A 22,614-nucleotide genomic window follows, 5' to 3' on the forward strand; every position below is an offset into this window, starting at 1 on the left:
TTTTTATTCTCAATTAAAATAGATAAAATTTTAATTTAGTTTTGAGTTAACTTCTATGCAAGTATTACAAGCAATCATATTTACATAAAATAAAAATAAAACTTACCATTCTATAGTTATTGTAATAAGATATTAGTAAAAATAATAAATCGAAAAGAAAAGTTACAATTTTATTTCACAAAATGATAATACAAAATTAAAGGCAAGGCGGTGTTTAATTTTATTTACAAAATAATAGCAGAAATCCGAACATTTCGATTGCAACCTTCTAATTCTGTTCATTCGGTTTCATCAGTTTCAATAAATTATGTTGCTTAAAATCAACTGTTCATCGAACTAGAATACTTTTGATTCAAATCAATGAATTTAGAACGTTCCGTTTATTTTTTCATATTGTAAATGACGGTTACAAGGAATGGCTGGAACATGACTAATAAAGAAATAAGATTTTGGTTTAAAGTCTTGATTGAAGCTAAATTAAAACCATAGGTTTTTGTAACATCAAATAGTTATACCATCTCTGGTCATACCTATTAATGCGGAATTTAAAAAAATTAAATTCTGCCAAAATTTAACTGTCGAAATTAAAATCATAACTAGTGATGCATCTGGCAGTTTCACTTTATTTTGAAATTTATAGAGGCGCGGATTTGTTTTGAAGTTATGAAATAGTTACATCACGTGTTATCCGATAGTCTTATCTCTTACCTCTTCGTTTAATTTTAAAGTAATAAATGAATTTTAAATATAAATAATTACTTTTTTAATTACTAATATGTATTAAATTGTTTCTTAGTATCAAATACGATAATTTTTTATGCATTGTTATTTTATTGAATTTAATGCTACGAAATATGCATAGTATCAGTAAAAAATCATATTGAAACAAAATGCCTATTGTTTCCTTCATACATTTGCTGTTGATTAAGATTTTAAACAGAGTGAAATTTAATATTTAGCCATCACTTCTCAGCAGGGATAAAGAAAAAAAAAGGGGGGATCGTCACTATACAAATAATCTTTTCCTGAAATAGCTGAGTTTGCTTTTGTTTGGAATTGTAATGAGCAAGTATATTGCACTACAATGCAAACCTTAAAGTTTATTACATTTTCAAGCTATGAAGAAAATTACATTTCAGTTATTCAATGGAGAAAAAGAGAAATTTGAACAAGTTTTTAGTTTGTACCTGGCTTATTAAAGTTTAGGTTTTTGTTATTTATATTGTATTTATTCTGCATTGAGATAATAATTTATTATTTCTTATATTATGTATTGAACTGGTCATTCGAACCATAAACTTAGATTAAAATTTTAATAAAACATATTTTTTCTACTCTCCATTTTAATTTGAGTACTTTAAAATACTTTACTAAAAGAGAAATTCAATTATGATGATGTATATTTTTTATTGCGACAGCCTTGAATTTACGTCAATTCAAATCAAATTAAGTATGTTATCTTATCTACTTAAGTTGCTTGCTTAATCTTCCTTCTTCTTTCCACATTCTACTGATAAAAAAGGGAAGAAAAAAAAATTCTAACTTATTGATTTGGTTGCTCTATCTTAAAACTATCTTTATAAGAACTCTACGCATCTGTAAGATAAGATAAATTTAACTTTGATATAATTTTTTTGAGGTGTGCAAAAGAATCAGGAGATATTTTCTATTAAACCATATTTTGCATCTGGGTACAGTGCTAATTTATTTTTTCCAATTTTAAATCTAGTTTCAGGTTAGTTTTTTTTTAAATATTAAAATTAGATTTATTTTTAAACATTAATAGTTAAAAATGTTTCATTTTAATATCTAGATTCATTTTTATTACTTAAAATATTTTGGAAGTTAAAAAAATTAGTTGGTGTCAAAAATTAACATTTGTCAATTTTTCATAATTTAGTAATAAATCCTATATGATAATATAAAATTTGTGTTTGTAAAATAGTTTTGTTTTCTAATTTTAAGACCACTCTAATTTTAAGTGCCACTTAGTTTGTGGCATTAAGAGTTAGATTCTTGTTCATTTTTCTTATTTTAATCTTAGTAACATTATGATGTCAAACTTGCTATTTATATTTCCTCTATCTTTATTATGTTAAACCGACTGTTAATATATGCCATTTGTTAAACCAGTGTTTCCCAAACTTATGTCTTCTGTGTACCCTTTCTACTATTCTACTATTTTACTATAAAAAATTGCTCAAAAGTTAAAAATCACAACTGGCTGTTGATACCCCTTATTATTAAATGTTAACTCTGCAAGAAATAGTTAATAGAAAAATACGTAATCGTAAATTTCATGGCTAGCTTTGTTTTTTAATAAAGTTTTGTGAAATTTTCGTTTGTTGCAATATATTTCGCATAAGAACGTGTACCCCCTCTAAACTGTCCCCGTACCCCTGGGGGTACGCATACCACACTTTGGGAAACACTATGTTAAACCTACTGTTAATATTTGCTTTGTTATGATGTTAAAATTACTGTCAATATATTGCTTTTATATATTAAAAATTTTATTTACTTAAAAATCTTTTTTTAAAAAAAAAAGAAAAAAATCTGATTTTATTGTAATATATCATTATAGTTTTGTCAAATCATGGATCCAATTTTGAATCAAACTCTGGATGAAAGTGATCCAGATTTATTAAAGTTGTTGAAAAAAGAGAAAGAACGTCAATCTAGAGGTCTTGAAATGATTGCTTCTGAAAATTTCACTAGTCGAAGTGTTCTTCAATGTTTGAGTAGCTGTTTACACAATAAATACTCAGAAGGTTATCCAGGACAGAGGTATTTTAATTTATTCTAAAATATAAAGTTTGTATATTTTTATGATTAATGTCTGTGCTTTATTTTTTAAATGAAATTTTTTTCTTGCATCTATTAATAAATATATAAAAAACAAGATAAGCCCCATTTTTAAATTGTTCAGGAGAGGATTTTTTAAAAGTGTAATAGGTGAAAAACTCTGTGCTTTACATATAGACAACATAGATACTTTTGTATGTTGTACTGCCCTCTAAAGAAAATTCTAGAAACTTGTAAGATATCTATCTAGAAACCATGCACAATTTGTATATAAAATATCACTTTTCAAAAAAGTTTGGTTTATATTTAAATAATCTTAAGCTTTTTCAAATCATAAGTTTACTAGTTTAAAAGGAAGAAAAAATTTCAAAAAAGGATAATTGACTCAGTTACAAATATTAATTTTGTTGAAAACCTTTTTAGTATTATTTTAAATAATTATTATTTAGTATTATTAAGTTTATACTCAATATTCATGTTATCATATTGCATGCTCATAGTTGTCTTTAATTTTGACTCTAGTAAAGATTCATTTAAATTATGTTGAGTCTTGGTAAAATTTTTTTTTAAATATTTTATTTTTGCTTGTTTAAGGTTTCCTTGTTTATTTTATTAGCTGGTTTACTGGGCACTTTTTGTTTTTGTATAAAATAAGAACATGCTTTTTTGTTGTTAAAATTTAGATCAAGTTTACTGAAGTAAGGACTGAAATGTTAACATGTGTTTAAATTAAAATAATAGACTATATTGAATAAAACAATTAATATTGTAAGTTTTTACCGAGTGGATATTGACATTAATGTTTAAAACTGTTTTATTGACAATGTTGATAAAAATGAACTATTTTTCCTTCCTCAACAATCATATTTAATTTTAAAGCGATGATGAATGTCGCTGATGAGATGAGGGTTTTTGTCTATTTTGTTTTTAGTTTCTTTATATCACACTACAAGTTGATATTAAAAATGATTTGGTTGGGTTTGAAAATTTTAATTTTTTTTTAAGTGTAAGAAATCTTTTGTCAGATTTCTTTTAAAGAATATTATATTTTGTATTATAAAATAATTGTTTAAAAAATCATTTAATAACATAAAGCCATCATATAAAATTGTTTCCTGTTTTTTTCCAAAGATAGTAATTTTTATTTATAGGGAAATAGGGTGCTTAGCGCTTTTAAAAAGTGCTTCAAGGTGCTTATTTTCGATTTTCTTTTTTTAAGAGCCCCTAAAGGTGCTTTTTTCATTGGGTTACCTTTACCTTGTTCATTTTCGCTATGAATTACGCAAAAAAAAAAAATCATGTTGTTCTATTCAACGATTTCATAATTAATTCAACCCCAATCTATTTTAGCTTTTTTTCAGCCCGTATCGTATGAAAACGCCATTCTTCACACACAATTCAAAATTTTATGATTTTTGACAATTGTCAAAAACAATGGCAAAAGTTTTTTTTTTTTGACATGACGGTTTAAACAAGATAAAACCGTCAATTGTCAAACGCTTTCCAACCCTGCATAATTATATTTTTTTAAAGTGCTTAAAAATATTTTTTGACTGCTTGAAAAGTGCTTAAAAGGTACTTATTTTTTTGAATAATTTGGCTCCGCACCCTGGAAAAAAAATCATCAGACTTTTTGTTTCATTATTTTTTCAGCTTAGTTAGCCAGCTGTTTCAGCTATATTTATACATTTTTGTAAAATGTGTATGTTGGAAGGCATTGTTTTGTTCGGTATCAAACTTTTTTCATATTAGTGATTGTTTTTCCTTCATTCTTAACCAACTGAGTTTTTTGCATTTGGACAAGTTTGGATTGAAATGTATTTTACTCATTGAATAGAAAAGGGAAAAAGTGGGGAAACAAAGTAAAAGAACTTCTTTATGTATTGCAATCCTTAAGTTGTCTAATTGTTATATATTTTTTTCTATTTGATTAGTAATAAGTACTTTAATCTTCATTTGAATTAAATTCAGAATAATTTGTGCAAATAATAACTATTTTTGTTAATTTTTCCAGCTTCAAAATAGATGTAATAATATTTTAAAATGATTGAATACTGAGATATTTTACAATTACAACCTTAGGTATTATGGAGGCAATGAATTCATTGATGAAGTTGAGAGACTATGCCAACAAAGAGCTTTGCAGACATATGGCCTTAATCCAGAAGAATGGGGTGTCAATGTTCAACCTTATTCTGGATCTCCAGCTAATTTTGCTGTTTATACTGCAGTTGTTGAACCACATGGTCGAATCATGGGGTTAGACCTACCTGATGGTGGTCACTTAACTCATGGATATTTTACTGAGAAGAAAAAGATTTCTGCTACTTCTATGTTTTTTGAATCTATGCCTTATAAACTGGATCCATCAACTGGTCTTATTAATTATGATCAATTAGAAGAATTAGTTAAGCTGTTCAAGCCGAAGTTGATAATTGCTGGTAAAAATTTCCTATGATTTTAATCTTAGTGTTAGAAAGTTGTTTCTTTTTGTTAAAATTATGATCTAGTGAAAATTTAAATAGTAATTGGCTGGATATGTTATGTTTTGAAATATTTCATGTATCAAAGTTTAATTTTATTTATAAGATATTGAATTGATAAGCCCAACTTACTTTAAAGATTTCTCAAATAAAATTGAGTATATTTATGATTTTTATTTAGTTTACGAGTATTTTTATATTTTTAAAATAATGCATAGCATAATTTTTTTTTTTTTTGCAGTAATAAAATAATTTCTACCTTTTTAAATGTGCAGAGTGAGTAGATTATCAGCGGAACTATAATAAAAAATTCTATTTTTATTTTAATTTATGAAAAATATTGTTTTAATGTAATTTTGAAAGATTCTCACAAGTTTTCTATTACTCTCTGGATGGCACGGATGAAGAGTTGCATTTTGAGCTTTATTTTTTTTTTTGCAAAATCGGTTTTGAATGTTATATGATAAGTAAACAACATTAGAAAGTAAAAATCTTGCAAAATTAAGTAATTAATTTCTAACCAGTAGAAGTTTCAAAATTCATTTTATTAAGGTTTCATTTACCTGGACATGGAGGATGGAGGTCTATTTCATGTTAAATATTCAATTGATTTTCGTTATGAATGATAAAGCAAATTATTTAATTAACAAGTGTATAATAGAGAAAATTACTTGTGTAAAAACCAAAGAATACAGAGTTTTTATTTATGATGTCCTCTCAGAATTATTTGTATGTTCTGTATGAATGTTAAAAGAAGAAAGTGTTGGTATCATGTTTTGGTTAAGTTTTTAGAACTTGCCATTATGTTTTATCATTTAATGTAAAGCATGGTTAACTATCATCATACTCTCAAACGTTTGTAAATAATTTTTTCCAGTATTAGTGAACCAAAGCTGAAGTTCTTAAAACAAATAGAACTTTTATAAAACATGTCCATAAAGAATATGTCAATTTGATCTGACCTTTAATATGTCTGTTTAAACTATTTATAACTAGTGGAAGATAAATTTTTTTTAAAAACCTAATTTATTAAGACATTAGGTCACTGTTTTGGCACCATTGGGGAACAATATTTTTGAAATAGTGGAAATTCCGTAGCAGTTGCTGATTATTATGATTTGCTATGAATGGTAAAGCATAATTAGTTAAATGAATATAAAATGTATTGATAAGTAGAAGAAAATAAAAATTTTTTAGATTTTCATTAGGTAGACAGAGTTGACACGTCTATTGAAAATTTCAATTAAATCTACCAAAATTGTGTCACGAGAAAACATCTCTTTTTACATCTGTATTATTTGTGATACTGTTTATTTGTTTTATTTCTACTGAAGAAATTATGCAACTTTTAAAGGAAGTATATGTATCTCTTAAAATTCAATTAAATAAATTCAAGCATTTGTAATAAAACTTAAAATATATATAGCAAATACATAGCTGCCAACCCTTCTGCATTTTGCAGAAGCTTTCTGCATTTTTACTTATTTTAGCTATTTTTTCCACTTTTATGCGCAGAAGAGAAGATCTTCTGCATTTTACCCATCCGCCTGATAGCTAGTATTTTCTTTAAGTCAGACGTCGCTGTTCCTCTTGTAACAGCCTTTGGCAGGGCCGTAACTACATTTTTAATCAAAAATTAATAAATGAATATTGTACCATCAAGTAGCTGGTCAAAAAAATTTTTGAAAGATGTTTCCTTTTTTGTTTTAAAAAAAGATGAGTATTGCTTTTTTTATGCTCATATTAAGTGGATTTATAATAAAATAATTAAAATCCGCTTCATTTATAAATTTATTGGTAATTAGTATGTGCTTGCGAATCTTCTGCATTTTTAGGCATTTCTTCTGCATTTTTTTTGTCTATCTTCTGCATTTTTATAACTAGAGGTTGGTAGCTATTCAAATATGTATTAGGTAATGGATTCTAAATAACCTAAAATGGCATAATTTCTCATTTTCACTTAAATCTAGCTTGACTTTTCACCTTAATCTATACAATACTACGATTTGATTATAAACATCTTTCTCGCATACATTTATGACTACTCAATTTTAGTATTAATATCATTTTATAAGAATATTATAAATTATTTTTGTACTAAGTATATTTTATTTTCTGTAGGTATTAGTTGCTATCCAAGAGATTTGAATTACAAACGCTTCAGAGAAATAGCAGATATTAATAATGCTTATCTTATGGGAGATATGGCTCATGTTAGTGGTTTAGTTGCTGCAAAATTAGCACCTAGTCCTTTTGAATACTGTGATATTGTTACATCAACTACTCACAAAACTCTTCGAGGACCTAGAGCCGGTTTAATATTCTATAGAAAAGGTATATTTTTTAAATTAAATTTTGTCTTTTTTTTAAAAGAAATATTTTTATTTTATTGGAATGTATGAATTCAAATCATACCTTGTAAACGTATGATAATTTATCCTCCCGCTGAATTATCCCACTATGGACTGATCATAAAGACACGGTTCTCAATAAAGCGCCAAAGTCAGACATCACTGACAGCAGTCAGTGTGTTGTTGCTTATCCTCATAGATCTGACATTAATCAGATGAACTTCAAACTGTTGTCAACAGCCAGAAAGTCGATGACAAGAAGGGGATCGGAAGTTAAGTCCGCCCTGGATAGGTCGACACAATCAAGTATATCAAGTCAGTGTGTTCTTCCGTAAAGCGCCTAACTTCACACCCAAGTTATCAAGCTCCAAAATGGAGGAACCAGCAGCTGAGATCAAAATTGTAATGGCAATACGGCATGCCTTTGGGTCATCCTCAGGGGTGTTTTCCAGGACGTTGCCACTGTGCAGCTCTTGAGTGACGTAAATAAAGTATCTACCTCCTACTGAATTTGTTATGATCTATGATTTAAAATTAAATTATTCATCATACATTGTTTGCTAAACCCCATGATTTCTTTGTTTTCATATTTGTTTCTCATCTTGAAACATAAATTTTACTGTATTGTAAAATATATTCCATTTTATATCTTTTATTCTACTATTATCTGTGGCATATTAGCATTCGCCTCCTAACCTTTTTTTTTTGGAATTTTTAAACTCAATTTTGAAACAAATAATTGGCAAAAAAAAAACAAACTTCTCTTTAAGTAATACTTTTTGAGAGAAATTAATTAATTTGAATGAAATATTGTTACTATTTTGCTAGCTGCTCATCCCAACACACCAACCCATGTCTTTGTTTTGTATCGATTTTCCTTTCTCGACACAACATTTTTATCTCCCTCGAATATATATATTTTTCATCACATATATTAATATTCATTGACTGACTTGTAAAAGCATTAATCCCAAGCAAAAATATATATATATATTTTTAAAAAAATACAGTTTTTAAAATTTTTTTAAATTTCTTGAACTTTTATTTTTAGTAATTTTATTTTGTAAGCAAAGATGATTTCATTTGGTAATTTATTTTCTGTATAAAAACAACCCAAAACAATTATTTATTTATTTGAACTCTATTAAAATTTTTTAATTTCATATTGGTATAAGGGAATATTAATTAATTTATACTGCTGATTGAAAACTTTATTTGCTTCAAAAGTATACTACTCAAAAATATCACGTGACATGTTTCAAGCGCTGAAAACAGACACCTATTTTCAATATTTTCCAGGCGCAAATAAGAAACAAAAGGAATTCAAAAGAAAAACGTAAAGCTGCCAACAAAAAATGGAAAAATAAAAGTGAGAAATAAATATAATAATATAGATTTAGATTTTAGTTTTTAGTTAGCAACTCCAAGTTTTATTTAAATCACTTTTGCTTTTTCTCTTTCTTGTCTTTCAAGTCTTGAAAATGGGTGCCTCTTTTTGAGCACTTGAAACATGTCTACTGTTATTTTCGATTCTTATATTTTTGAAGCGAACGAATTTTTCAATCAGTAATATCTTACCGCTTCAGTTTCTTGAGATAATTTATTTAATTGATACTGGTTATTTTTTTAATGCAGTATTACTGTAAAAATTTTCCACGTATGATTTTAACAATTATGAGTCTCGGTATTGATAAAATGTTTTATTAATGTAATGCTCGGTATAGTATGTTTTATTGTTCTTGTGCGATTAAATTTTATTTTCTTATTAAATTTTATATTTTTAAGTAGAGTAAATTATACTTTTTTTTAGTTAACCCTTTTTAAAAGTATGGTATATGTCTAGCGTTCCAAAACATGTTTTTGATATTTTTTTTTTTTTTTTNTGTTTTATATTTTTTTTTTTTTTTGAAGAATGTTGTCATGAGTTTTTGTTTAGACCACTAACGAAGCCTGAACAGTTATGTCTTATGTTTATTGATATAATTGTTTAAATATTAAAAGTTACTACTTTTTTATTGCATCTATTTGTTAATAATTTATTTAATTTTTCTAACATAAACTTAGTTTTATCTAAAATGGGAATAATCTTATCTTTTTAGGAAACTAATATTGTATTAAAATTAATGCAAGATATGTGATTTATTATTTTTTAAAATAATTTCTGTACTAATTTTATTAACTTTTTTCAAATTATTTGTTCGTTTCTTCCAGGAGTTCGTAAAGTTACTAAGGCCGGTGAAGAAAAATATGATCTTGAAGATAAAATTAATCAAGCAGTGTTTCCGGGTCTTCAAGGAGGTCCACACAACAATTCTATTTCAGGTTAGAATTTAGTAGTTTTTTAATTAATTTTCTACAAAACTTTTTTTTATTTTTGTAATACATTAAAAAATCATACTATCTCTGGCTAATTTGCCTGCATTTGATAAAATTAAATTTATTCTGTGATGATTTTTTTTAATATATCTGTTTTTGCAATAATAGAATTAAATGATATACTTTCCTAGTTTTTACTTTCTTATGTAATTTCAATTTCTTTAATTGGTACATTATTAGGGATGTAATGAATAGTGATTTGGCCGAATGTTGAATATTCGGCTGAAAAATCGACTGAATACCAAATATTTGGCTGCCAAATATTTAAAAAAAACAAACATTAATAAATATTTTTACATAGAAATAAGTTTTGCAATTATTGAAAAATAATCAAATCTGAGCTGTATTGGTGTGGGTTCGAAAAAAAAAACTGTAATAGAAATATTTAAGGTAATGAAGATAATTAGATGTTAAGATAATTAGAAATATTTAAGATAAAAAAAACTAACAGCTATTAAAAACGAAAAAACTTAAGCTGTTAAGTTGGGGAAAAAAGATATAGAAAAAAATATCGTCATAAAACTAAACTTTAATGCTAAAAATAATATTTTCCACTAAAAAACTATCCATAAAACATTAAAAGAGATAGTGTCTATCTGAAATGCTTTTAAAAATGCAGCACTATCATAAAAAAGCCTATAAAAAACAAAGATGATATACAAAAGCAAAGCAAGCAAAAAATAAGAATCTTAATTTTTGAAAGAAAGTTTTAAAGCTAAACATTTCTATTTCCAATCACTGTATTTTCAAGAAAAGGTGAAGACTAAAATAGAATAGAAACCCTCTTAATTGCCGCATCATAATAAAAACATAAGATTTTTGAAAGAGGAAAAACTAGATCAAAACCAAAACAAAAATCGGTCTTAATTTTTAAACGAAAAATTTAGCTTTAAAATCTTAATTTAGTTTTTCACATTAATGTATTTTTAGAAAAAAGTGTCCATTAAAGAAAGTGTTCATTAGAAACCCTCTTTAAAGAATGCTGTCATAATGAAAATGCTGTTGAGAAATATTAATAAAGAAATCAAAAGAGGGATAGAAAAATTGTTCTAAGTTTTGAAATATAACTTTAGCGTTGAGAATCTCAGTTTTCTATGTTGCTAGTTATCTGTCTTACTGTACAAGAAAAAAGAGACAATAAAAGAATTTAGTCTACTAGAAATGCTCCTTCAATATGCTTCACTTTAATTAAAACATAAAAACAAGCTAAAATGAAACAAAGAAAAGGTCTCAATTTTTAAACGTAAAGTATTGAAAAAAAAAATGAGGAAATTGACTTGCCTGAATATAATTAAAATAAAGAAAAAAATAACATTACAAAACTCATGGTTCAATATATAGTAATCCAGTTTCAATTATTCAAATTTCGCCTTTCTATGTTTCTTTCAGAACATAAATTAACAAGTTTTAGAACTTAACAAATATGTGTAAAAACTAAATCTAATAATGTTTAGTAAAAAGTATGATTTTAGGTTATTCTTTATTATATCTATTAAAATTTTCTTTAAATTTTGTAAACAAAAAAAGAATTGTCCAAATAATACTTTGCCGAATATTCAGCAAAAGGGCCAAATATTCGTTATATCCCTATACATTATATTTTATGATTAAGATGCTAACTTGAAATTGTTTTGTCTAGGCATTGCTACTGCTTTAAAACAAGCACAAACTAAAGCCTTCTACGAGTATCAAAGTCAGGTATTGGCTAATTCTAAATGCCTTGCAAAAGGCTTGCAATCCAGAGGTTACACTGTTGTAACTGGTATGTTAATTTGCTGAATTTAATTTCAATTTTGTTTTTGCATTTTATTCTCTTGCTTGTATTTGCAAAATTAAGTTTAGGATGTGTTTTCTTTTTTTTTAAAATTTTCTTTAAAATGCCTTTTAATCATAAACACGTTATTTTCTAAGATATTTACATTGTTTTTCTCAAATTAAAAACTCACTAAATTTGAAATTAAGCAGATTTATTTTAAATGATTAAAATTTCAGTTTTCAGTACATAATATTAGAAATCAGAATAAGCAGTATTGTGCATTAATTTGAAAATAGTTTTTCTGTAAAAATCTTGCCTTTAATTTCTTTTTTCCTTAAATGAATTGAATCAATAATTATTATAAACTACACATGAATGTACATATATTTTTGAAATTGAGCAGAAATGATGTGCATAAATATTTCCTGCTATTTATTTGGAATAAAATTATAGGAGTAAACATATCCATCTTGTTTAATTTTGAAATTTTTTTTCTCTTATTCAAAAGCTATAGTTTTTTCTTCTTGCTCTACCAGAGCTGTCAACTATTACAATTTTTCCGTAATTATTGTGATTTCACAGTCAAAATTATGGTCTTACTGTTGAGTAAAAATTTGGTTTTCGAGAATTTTCTTGATAATTTCTTGAATAAGTTTTTTTTTCTTCTTTTATTGCCAAGAGTTACTCGTTTGCAGCGAATATTCCAAATAAAGTAACACTTAAATGTTACTTTTTCATTATTTAATAGTAAATTTTTGTATAATATGATTAATATTAGGTACATAACTATATAGAAAAGTAGTAAAAATACCTCAAAATTGTACTTATTTGAATTTTGTCTGTTGAATGTAGTATTTTAGTACTTATGATTTGTTATAGTTAGTTAAAGTTAGCTTCTCTGCTCTACTTATGTGAATGTTTCAATCATTTGGTATTTTTTTGTAAATTTATTTTAAATTTTAACAGGTGGAACTGATAATCACATTGTGTGGGTCGATTTGAGGCCTATTGGATTAAATGGATCTAGAGCGGAAAAAGTACTCGAGGATATATCTATTGCATGCAATAAGAATACTGTGCCTGGTGATAAAAGTGCACTCAACCCTGGTGGAATTCGTCTTGGTACTCCAGCTCTTTCAACTAGAGGTCTAAAAGAAAGCGACATGGACAAAGTGGCTGAATTTTTGCATAAAGGTATTTTTTTTCACCTGAATAATAATTAGCAAAAATTGCTTCTGAAAAATTTATCTTTTATGTGACTATTGTTTCTTAAATATTTTATTTAAAAACTATATATGAATAGAAACAAAATATGAAAGAAAAAGTATTTTTCTTATGTAAAGATTATTAATGATTATTTTTAGAATAAGCAATTCATTGGAAGCTATTGAAGATAATAGCACACAGCTCTGAACCAAGTTTTATGCGGCAAAGAGTGATATCAGAATTTGCAGTAAATGCAACAGACAGTCAAAAGTCAATCTTAGATATGAAAATAGCTAGATTTTTTATGCCAATAACATTGCATTTAATGCAGCAAGCACTAAAGAGTATAAAGAAATGTTACAAGTTCTTAGACCTGGTTATTTTGGCCCCAATCGATTTAGGGGGGGGGGAATTTGAGATGCTGCATCGTTAGAAGGTGATCAAGTTTTAAAAGAACAAACATCTGAAAGTGGATCATTTGCTACACTATTTATTGATATTTGGAGTAATGTAAAAACTGAACCATTTATGGCATCATGTGTCAATTCTGGAGAAAAATCATTTTTCCTCAATGCTCTGGAAGTAGTGCAGCTAACACAAAATCAGCAGAATATTGTGCCAATCTTGCCATTGAATCAGTAGAGTATTTGTGATGTTATGTATATTTTACCTTCTTTCCTTCACTCTTATGCTTCCCAAGAAATATAACTCTTCCAAAAAAAATAGCAATCGATCAGTTTACAACATAAAGACATTTATTAACTATTGTAAATGAATTTTGAAGAAAAGTTAACATAATTAAGCCACCAGAACAAAACTACTAACATACGTTTTCAGCACCTCCACTCTCCATCTGAACCCTATCTTCTCTCTCTTTTTTCTCCTTTTGATTTTGATTGAGGATGGCGCCACCAGACATCACAGTATTGTTATGAGAATTTTAGAATAAATATTTTTGCAATAGGCGCGGATAACGAAAACAAAATTATAAAAGCGAGTCATTGCAAGACGAAAATAAAGACCTACTATTCTATGGATGCTCCTTCCACTACCTAAATCTTCTTGCAGAGGAAATAAACAAAAAATACGTTATGAAGCACATAGCTGAAATTCTCAAATATTTTAAAAATCACCAAATACCATATAGCTGGTTAAAAGAAGAAGAAAAAGAGTGTCATGCTTCAACTAGCTAGTGAAGTTAGGTAGAACTCTCAGTCCAATTGTATTTTGTCATTCATTAAAAACTATCACCTCTACATTGAAATTCAGGTAAAATATTCAAATGATATCCCTGCCAGCATAAACCGCATTTTGGGAAATGCAATGATCTTTAAAGAAGAACATGAAGAAACATGAAGAAACAGCTTGCAGCAATTGAAAATGTATTTTTGCAAATTCTATCTGAAACATCAAATCTATCTGATGCAGTTGAGTATTGGATGGATTTATAAGATGTGAATTTAAGTCCACATGAAAAAAATTATTGAAAGGAGACGTAATCAACTTAGTCCTTTCCATTTTTTTGCTAATGCGGCTGGATTCAACAGAAAAAGGATTTCTGGAGGAAAAAGGCAGAGTATTGGGTTTCTAAGAAAAATGCTGAATGACTTATTCCAGTTCTGTGTTTCAGAATAAAATATCCAAGTGTGTACCCACACTCATTATGTCACAAAAGTGTGTTGGAACATTTTACTTTCTTTAAATGGGGGAGTGTTATGTTAGCCCACTCATGTGGGCATACAAAAAAATTGCCCATTTAATGGTTCAGGTAGCTGTTCAACAAACTCAAGTGAAAATTTTAAAAATGTATTAAAAAATTTTTGGCCTAATTATTGGAATGCAATGAAGATCGTTTACTTCAACATGATAGAATAATTTGAGAAAAATATTCAAAAATGTACTAAACTAACTAAACTCAGTGGCGCGACAGCCCATAGAGGGCCAAAGCCTACTGTGTCCATCTCAGTTTTCTTGACCTTGGGCTTTGGGGTGCAGCAGCAGATGGTCCGGTTAGGTTGTCAGCCAAACATGGAACCCCCAGTGTTTAGTTTTCGCAAGCATGCTAGGTACTTATTTATCCACCCACTGAGGGGATGAAAGGCTGAGCCAACCTTGCTCGGCCCGAGGATCGAACCCAGGACCTGTGGCACGGGAGTGCAAAACGCTACCACTCAGCTACTGATTCAAAAATGTATAAAATTATAATAGTAACTAGTAATAACTGAAAAAAAGGTTGGCAAACCAACTCCTTTTTTGTTATTTTTTTTTTTAAAAAAACACTAAAATGTGGGTTATTTCATTTTGGGGGCAGTGGCACTTAACCTGAAGAACATCCATGTATTTTTACGAATTCTTTTTTTCTAAGTTTCATTTTATTGATTAAAAAAAAAAAAATTTATTATAATTTTTCCAGATGTTAGTTTACTTTTGATGCTTTCAGATCTATAGGTTTTCATCTTCTTAAACTGTTTAGCCTGAATGAAAATCATAATTTAATTTCTTCAGTGATTAATTACTTAGGAATAAATAATATTACATATTATATTGTTTTTTTCTTTTTAGGTTTTCAATTAGCTCTCGAAGTCAAATCTAAAAGTGGACCTTTGCTGAAAGATTTCAAGAGTACACTTGAAAATTCTGAATTCCAAGAAAAAGTAAAAAACTTGAAAGATGCAGTAGAAGGTTTTGCCTCCCGATTTCCACTACCTGGATATGAAGGATATTAAACGGCAAACAATTTCTTTGCTATTCCAAACTTTAAATGTTATATTTTCCAACGTTGAAATATCTGTATAGTTAGTTTTTACATTTTGTATACATTTTAACTGTTGAATAAAGAGCTATTTTGAAATATAATTGTTATCATCAGATTTTTTTTTATAAATGAACCTCTTCTGGCCCAGTATGACAACACTATTTCAAAAATTTTACAAACCGCTAGTAATTTAAAACTTCTTGTTAAGTTTATCCTATTTTCAGTAACCACTATATAAACTAGCAGTATCTAACCCATGAATTACACTACGGCCCGAAATTGGGCTGCTGACTTTAAAAAAAATCAGTTTCGGATTTGTTAAACGTATGGCAAGATATAAAAAAAAAAATGGTTATCAAATTATTTTCTAGACTGGATAACAATGCTATTTTTATTCACCACGCTCCATTTCAGAATAAAAGTTATTAGAGTATAAATAACAATTGAATGTATTTTATGCCTTCTAATGTATGTGAAGTTAATCAAATCTGTTATCTTGCCACTTTTTTGCAACTACTCAACCACTGAAATTCTTAAAAATTCAAATATGATCCAACATTTTTAAAATATTCTTATTCCTAATTAGAGTGTTTTACTAAAATTTTAAAAAGGGGGGAAAGACACATCTTAAAATTTTTTATGTATTTTTTCCTTCTCATTTTAAATAAACCCTTAGGATTTTTATTTTAATTGTATTTAACATTAAAATATGTTTTCTGTTTAAATTTTATAATGGCTGAAAAGAAAATACCTAGGAAATTATTGAACATTTTTCGATCAGTACAATGCTACTTTTGCAGTTTATACTTCTGTCATTCGATAGGCTCTTGACGAAGTTCTAAAATGTACCCACACAAAATGTAAGCTGAGTATTATTTTAATTCACATAATATAATAATTCACACATATATACCAGAAAAAAAAAAAACGAAATTTGAAAATAAAATTAAGCTAAAAAGTAGTTAATTGAAAAAATATATAGATAATAATGTATATAATTATATATAATAATATTCAGTTAAAATTAAAGGAAATTATAGTTTAAAATAAATTTAAAAAAAAAAAAAACAAGCAACTGATGCTTAATATAATGTCCTAGTATCCCCAAAAAATTAAAATTTTTTCATAAATGGTTACAGATAGAGCGGTATAATTTCAGAAATCGATAAGATTGTCTTATTTAACATTTATTTTATAACTGTCGTTGAACAGCCGACCCAATTTGTTGGGTTTACGACTACTAATGTTCAACTACGTAGCCTTATAGTTTTGAACTACATCCAGAAGACAAGGGAACTCCTTGATCAAGCATTGGGACAAACTAGCCTTTGTGGAGGACCTTATTATGGTAATAACCCGCGTTTGTGTTACGAAGAGAGGAAAACCTCCCGTGGTTAGTCCAATGGCAAGGGGATTATAACCCATGATCCGTCTACTACTGACGATATTTTACGCCTGATCAAAAGGGCTTTATAAATATATGGAACTATATCTTAAGGTTGGAACTGACGTACAAAATTTCTAAAGAAGAATTAAAATTCAATAGCCTCGTGAAACATTTGCATCTCTTTTAGAATTTTGCCCTGTTGTAGCCTCGCTATATTCGAAGATTATTTCAAAAACAGATGACTGCGTGGCGTTAGCGTTTGATGCGACGTGTGCAGCACGTCGCTGGCGATTTTGTTAAAAAGGCATCTTGACGTGCGTGGTCGTCTTTCCGGAGCAGGAGTTTAAAAGCGTGATTAACAAAATGGGTTTTTGTGCTGGTTATGAAATATAATGCATACAGATGGTATAAAACAGTTGCAAAAAAATGTTTCGCTTTTTATATTTAAGAGAAAAGGCTTTTTGTGCCTTTCACTACAAAATAAAAATTTAAAAAATTATATGTAAATCTAAAATTATGGTTTCAAATATAAAAAATTATTTTAGAGTAGAATTAAAACTTATAAAATTTTTAATAGCCTCGTGAAACATTTGTCAACACTTTTTAAATTTTTTTCCGGTTTTGGCCTCACTATATTCGAAGATAATAACAAAGACTGACTGCGGGGCTTTGGTGTTTGATGGGGCGTGCGCAGCACGTTGCTTGCGATTTTGTTAAAAAAGCATCTTGACGTGTGTGGTACGTTTCCCCAGAGCAAGTGCTTAAAAGTACGATTAACAAAATGGGTTTACGTGGTGGTTGTTAAATATAATATATACAAATGGCATAAAATAGTTGCAAAAATGTTTCACTTTTTATATTTAAGAGAAATAGGCCTTTAGTGCCCTTCACAACGAAATAAAAATTTTAAAAACTATATCTAAATTTAAAATCATGGTTTCAATTTTTAAAAAAAATCAACAAAAGAATGCATTCTTTCAGTTTGTAAATATATTTGTAAACAAGTAAATAATCTCAAGAAACTGAAACGGTAAGATATTACCCTATTAAAAGCTTCATCCACTTAAAAAAAAAATATGAATAGGAAATAAGAGTAGATATGCTTCAAGTGCTCAAAAACAGGTGCACATTTTCAAAATTTGCCAGACATGAATGCGAAGAAATAAAAGTGATTTGAAAACTTTTAAGAAAATTTCAAATCACTTTTGTTTCTATAAAGAAACGTTTGTTTCGAAAAAGAAACAGACTCCTATTTTCAAGACTTGCCAGGCGTGAATGAACATTCGACTGTTATTTTCTATTCATATATTTTTGAAGTGAGCGAAGTTTTAAATCAGGTAAATTCATAATCACTTTTAAGCTTCTGTCTACTGGAAATCCCTACCTCTAGAACAGTGGTTACCAACTGGCGGCTCGCGGGCCACATCTGGCCCTCGAAGTCTTTTTTTGAGGCCCGCAAGCTAAAATATATTAGTTGTCATTTTCTGCTGACAATTTTCGTAAAAAATCTGTAAGGGGTTAAAATACTAATTTCTTTGTTTCCGTGAAATTTAACAAACCAACGGTGCAAAAAATTTATTTCTCAGGTAAATATCTACTTCTTATTTTAATTTGTAATTCAATACTTTTGTTTTGTACACCTTGATAAAAATCAGACAGTAATATTTAATGTTCCTTCAAACATAAAAGAATCCTATATAAAATTTTAATAAAGTTGCGGCCCGCCATTTGACTGGTGTTCTTAATTGCGGCCCCCGGCCTCATGTACGTTGGAAACTCCTGCTCTAGAACAAAAACATTTTCACCATATCTGCACTTATTATACTAATAGGTTAACATTAAAAAACGAGGAGGAAACCGAATAAAAAATTTAACGCTATTTCGCTAATGGCGTGGATTTTACTTGATTTTACTGGCGGTTAACTCTTAATTTAATAGTTATAGGTGAAAACGTTATTCATTTCGTCATAATATTTACTATTGAACTGTAAATTAGTTGAGCTATTGTACTATGGGCTAGGATACATTCTGCTAGGTCAAAGGCATTTTAACGATACCCACCTGGTATTTGTGGTAGCAGTGGTTGCTTCCGGAGTTAGAAGATGCGGAGGGGATAGGTTCTCAAAATAAATTTTTCCCTTCCTCTCAGATCGGCATTCATATTACGTCATAGTTTGTATTTTTGGGATCTAATCTTACCTACAAAACTCACCCTGAATCATCATTCTGCCATACTTGGCTTAGTATCAGTATGTTGGCGAACTACTGTAAATATTTAATCAATTAAAAACAGGAGCAGATATTAAGAAAATTTAGTCACTGGACTACTGTACATATTTAAACAATTAAATCCGGGACGTGACGGGCATAGACTTAAGTGTGCCCGACCTTAAACTTATCAAAATAAATAAATAAATAAAATAAATAAATGTGTATACGAAAAAAGTAAAAAAACAAAAAATAATAATACGAAACAAACATTTTATGGTTAAGAGATATTCGGGTATTTATAATCATAAATTTTGTTTTAATTTTCGATAATGAAAATCGTAATTACGATAAGAAGGCGAAATTTAGAAAAGGTACTGAATTGAAACATTATGTACCATAACCACATTGTAATGAAATTTATCTCAATAATATGAGAAAAATAACTCACTGTCTTACAATAATTGTATTCAAAATTTAGTTAAGGGTTATTTTATTTTATTTTATAACCGACTTTGAACAGCGGACCCAATTCTGAGTTTATATCTATCAATGTTCAACTTCGTAGCTTATTAATTTTGTACCTAACCCAGAAGACTAGAAAACTCCTGGATCAAGCATTAGGACAAACTAGCCTACATGGAGGACTTTTTGATTGGACTGAAACGACATTACTTTCTGGTCCCTCTAATACTTGTGATACCACTTTCTTCTTTTTTGAAGAAAAAAGGAGAATTGTCTTTTTCAAATGACTCAAGGTGAAAGTGGGTATAAAATTTTTGGAAATGTGTGATTTATCTAACGTAATTTTATCTAAATTAGTTAAATTCTCAATTAGTTCAAAGGTAAATAAGCTATTTCTTACGCCTTGGGCGTGGTGATCATATCTGGTTGTAAAGGGTTAATACCTAAATTCCTTAATAAATAATGTGCCTTAATATGTACCTAAGTGTTAAATGTACCTAGGGTAAATATGTATTTAAAAAATGAGCCAGACATGTATGAGATTTTCAGTTTCACTCAGTCTCTTAAGGACTCACTTCATCAAAACACTTATAAAAACCAGTTTTAACACAGGCTTCGAAAACATGGATAAAACACAATAAGATATAAACCCTTACAATAAAAGATGAAAAAGCTCTCTCAATATTAGAAACAGTCCTCAGGACTAGCTCTGGTGGAATTTGTTACACTGTTGTACGGAGGAAAAGATACATTCTTAAGTTATATAAGAATGAGGACATCATAAGATCAATTAGACTAAACAGAATGAGATGGGCGGACTATCTGCAAATAATAGACTCAAGTAAAATAAAGAACTGGAGAATAGTTTCCTGCAAGAGAGTAGCTTGGAAAAGTCTTTTAAAGAAGACCAAGGCTCACACTGGGCTGTCATGCACATCGATGATAAGGATGTTGATAACGTTTTTATCGAGAGTTAAATGCTGTGATTTACCTACTTAAATCTATTACATAAATTTAATGGTGTTACTTTTTTTTTTATCATTCCTTTTTTCCTGCTGAATACATGAGAATATTTAGACAGTAATAAAGGAAAATGGCGCATCACCGTGGAAATGGGAATTTCGAGGGTGATGAAATTTTTGCCAATGTTGTGCCCTACTTATTTCGTTTCAGGTGAAGTAAAAATAAATTTATTTTGTCATTCCAAGTCTATTTGAGAAACGCATTTTTTCAATTTTTATTTTATTTCAATTTATTCTTTTTAGTTTCGTGTCTGTAGTTTGTTCAGGCCGAAAAATGGCAATAAATTCAGTTTGCAACACTCAGGAAATAATTGTACTTGTATTATCCTCAGACGCAGAACTCCAATTGAAATTTGAGCACTCTAGTTAGTCGGAAAATAGTCGAAATTTCGTTTAACGATAAGTTTCTTTTGACTATAATACGCAAAGCCCGCGTTAAGTATTCGCCACCTCGATAAATGCTATAAAATCGTTAATTCGGCGAAAAATGCTTTTTTTTGGCAGGATCACACGATATCGCATGACGAAATTCCTTCCTGGCGTTTGTGTCAATAAACAGATGAAGTGGCAGCAAGATATACAAAGCGCCAAAATAATAATAATAATAATTAAAAGATAATAAGAACGGACCATTTTGAATAACTTTTGATATAATGTTCGGATCTTTACATTTTAAAACTCAATCTTAATGGCTCGAGGGAGTGATTTAAATATGCTAATTAATCAGTGCAGACGATATTTTAAGTTACGAAATCGAACACAAAAACGTACTTTCTCTAAAATAAATGTACCTTTTTTCAAAGGATCCGGATTTCTGACCCCCCCAAATCGCAATCTGGGAAATATGGTCCCGATAGTTTGGTCAGGAGAGCGATCCAAAGTTTGGTCCCTTTAATGTTAGTCTTACTGTTTCGCGTATTTCGCCAGATCGCTAAAACTTTTTGCATGCAATTATAAAATTCGTTTATCCNTAAATGTACCTTTTTTCAAAGGATCCGGATTTCTGACCCCCCCAAATCGCAATCTGGGAAATATGGTCCCGATAGTTTGGTCAGGAGAGCGATCCAAAGTTTGGTCCCTTTAATGTTAGTCTTACTTTTCGCGTATTTCGCCAGATCTCTAAAACCTTTAAAGCGAATTGAAAATTTTTTGCATGCAATTATAAAATTCGTTTCTCCGACGATAATTCTATACAAAAAATAAATTTTAATAAATATATATTATTTTTCATTATTTTATTTAATAATCGTAGAAAAATTTTGAATTGTAAAGTATTCATTTTTTGACATCATTGAAAACAATAGTTTTAAATGGCAAAATACAAAATTCGAGCGAAATCGGTCAAATTATGTATTTTGCCATTTAATTTAATTTGACATCGAATTTAAATTGTTGCTTAAATACAGAGTGCCGTTTGAGCATTCTAGTTAGTCGGAAAGTGTAGGAATTTTGATTAATGACAAATCGTGTTTATCGAGAAATTGAAACTGACTTCAACTTGCAGCGATAGAAAAAAGATTAAAATTTGACGGTCATCAGACGAGGAGTTCTCACAAAGATTTCAGTACTCTAGCTAGCCGAAAAGTAATCAGGATTTTGATTTCATCAGTGCTATGTCGTATACGTAAAAGCGAGTTAATAAAAACACAACAAAGATACAACCATGAAAAATCCTGCGATGATTTGGAAAAGACCTTGTACTTTCGATTAAGATGACGCGGGATCTAATCCTGGTGATGCTGGATGAGTTAAATTCCTTAAACTCTCTTGTCTTCTGAGTTGAGTTGAATAAAGACTGCA

General features: G+C 28.6%; 2 protein-coding genes across 5 annotated transcripts in view; one reads left to right on the plus strand and one right to left on the minus strand.

The window, feature by feature from the left end:
• The window catches only part of LOC107446567 (geranylgeranyl transferase type-2 subunit beta), a 35,571-nt gene extending 16,276 nt beyond the window's left edge, over window positions 1-19,295 (minus strand). The window contains exon 1 of one of the 2 annotated variants that reach the window (XM_071185537.1): window positions 19,181-19,295. Coding sequence is in view for 1 of the 2 variants with exons in the window: in XM_016061250.4 (XP_015916736.2) it covers window positions 107-109 (3 nt within the window). In the remaining variant the exon portion in view is untranslated. Of the gene's footprint in view, window positions 1-106; window positions 411-19,180 lie in introns of those variants that run through there. The other variant, XM_016061250.4, reaches the window with a different exon arrangement.
• LOC107443320 (serine hydroxymethyl transferase) lies at window positions 391-15,833 on the plus strand. Of its 3 annotated transcripts, none has more exons than XM_043052926.2 (8): window positions 391-727; window positions 2,585-2,787; window positions 4,888-5,246; window positions 7,410-7,622; window positions 9,851-9,961; window positions 11,655-11,777; window positions 12,738-12,965; window positions 15,540-15,833. In XM_043052926.2, the coding sequence occupies exons 2-8, from the start codon at window positions 2,597-2,599 to the stop codon at window positions 15,701-15,703; spliced, it is 1,389 nt and encodes a 462-aa protein (XP_042908860.1). In that variant the 5' UTR covers window positions 391-727; window positions 2,585-2,596; the 3' UTR covers window positions 15,704-15,833. The 3 variants fall into 3 exon arrangements, with proteins under 3 accessions (XP_042908860.1, XP_042908859.1, XP_071041637.1); XM_043052925.2 differs by lacking the exon at window positions 391-727 and adding an exon at window positions 1,491-1,735; XM_071185536.1 differs by lacking the exon at window positions 391-727 and adding an exon at window positions 1,494-1,691.
• Window positions 19,296-22,614: the final 3,319 nt, after the last annotated feature.

Source organism: Parasteatoda tepidariorum, chromosome 9, assembly GCF_043381705.1.
Source record: "Parasteatoda tepidariorum isolate YZ-2023 chromosome 9, CAS_Ptep_4.0, whole genome shotgun sequence".
NCBI lineage: Eukaryota > Metazoa > Arthropoda > Arachnida > Araneae > Theridiidae > Parasteatoda > Parasteatoda tepidariorum.

Excerpts from the sequence above, each read along its gene's own strand:
- LOC107443320 (XM_043052926.2), top strand. The coding sequence starts at position 2,597 with ATGGATCCAATTTTGAATCAAACTCTGGATGAAAGTGATCCAGATTTA. Across the intron at positions 2,788-4,887 it reads GAAGGTTATCCAGGACAGAG|GTATTATGGAGGCAATGAAT; the intron begins GTATTTTAATTT and ends TTACAACCTTAG. Across the intron at positions 5,247-7,409 it reads GCCGAAGTTGATAATTGCTG|GTATTAGTTGCTATCCAAGA; the intron begins GTAAAAATTTCC and ends TATTTTCTGTAG.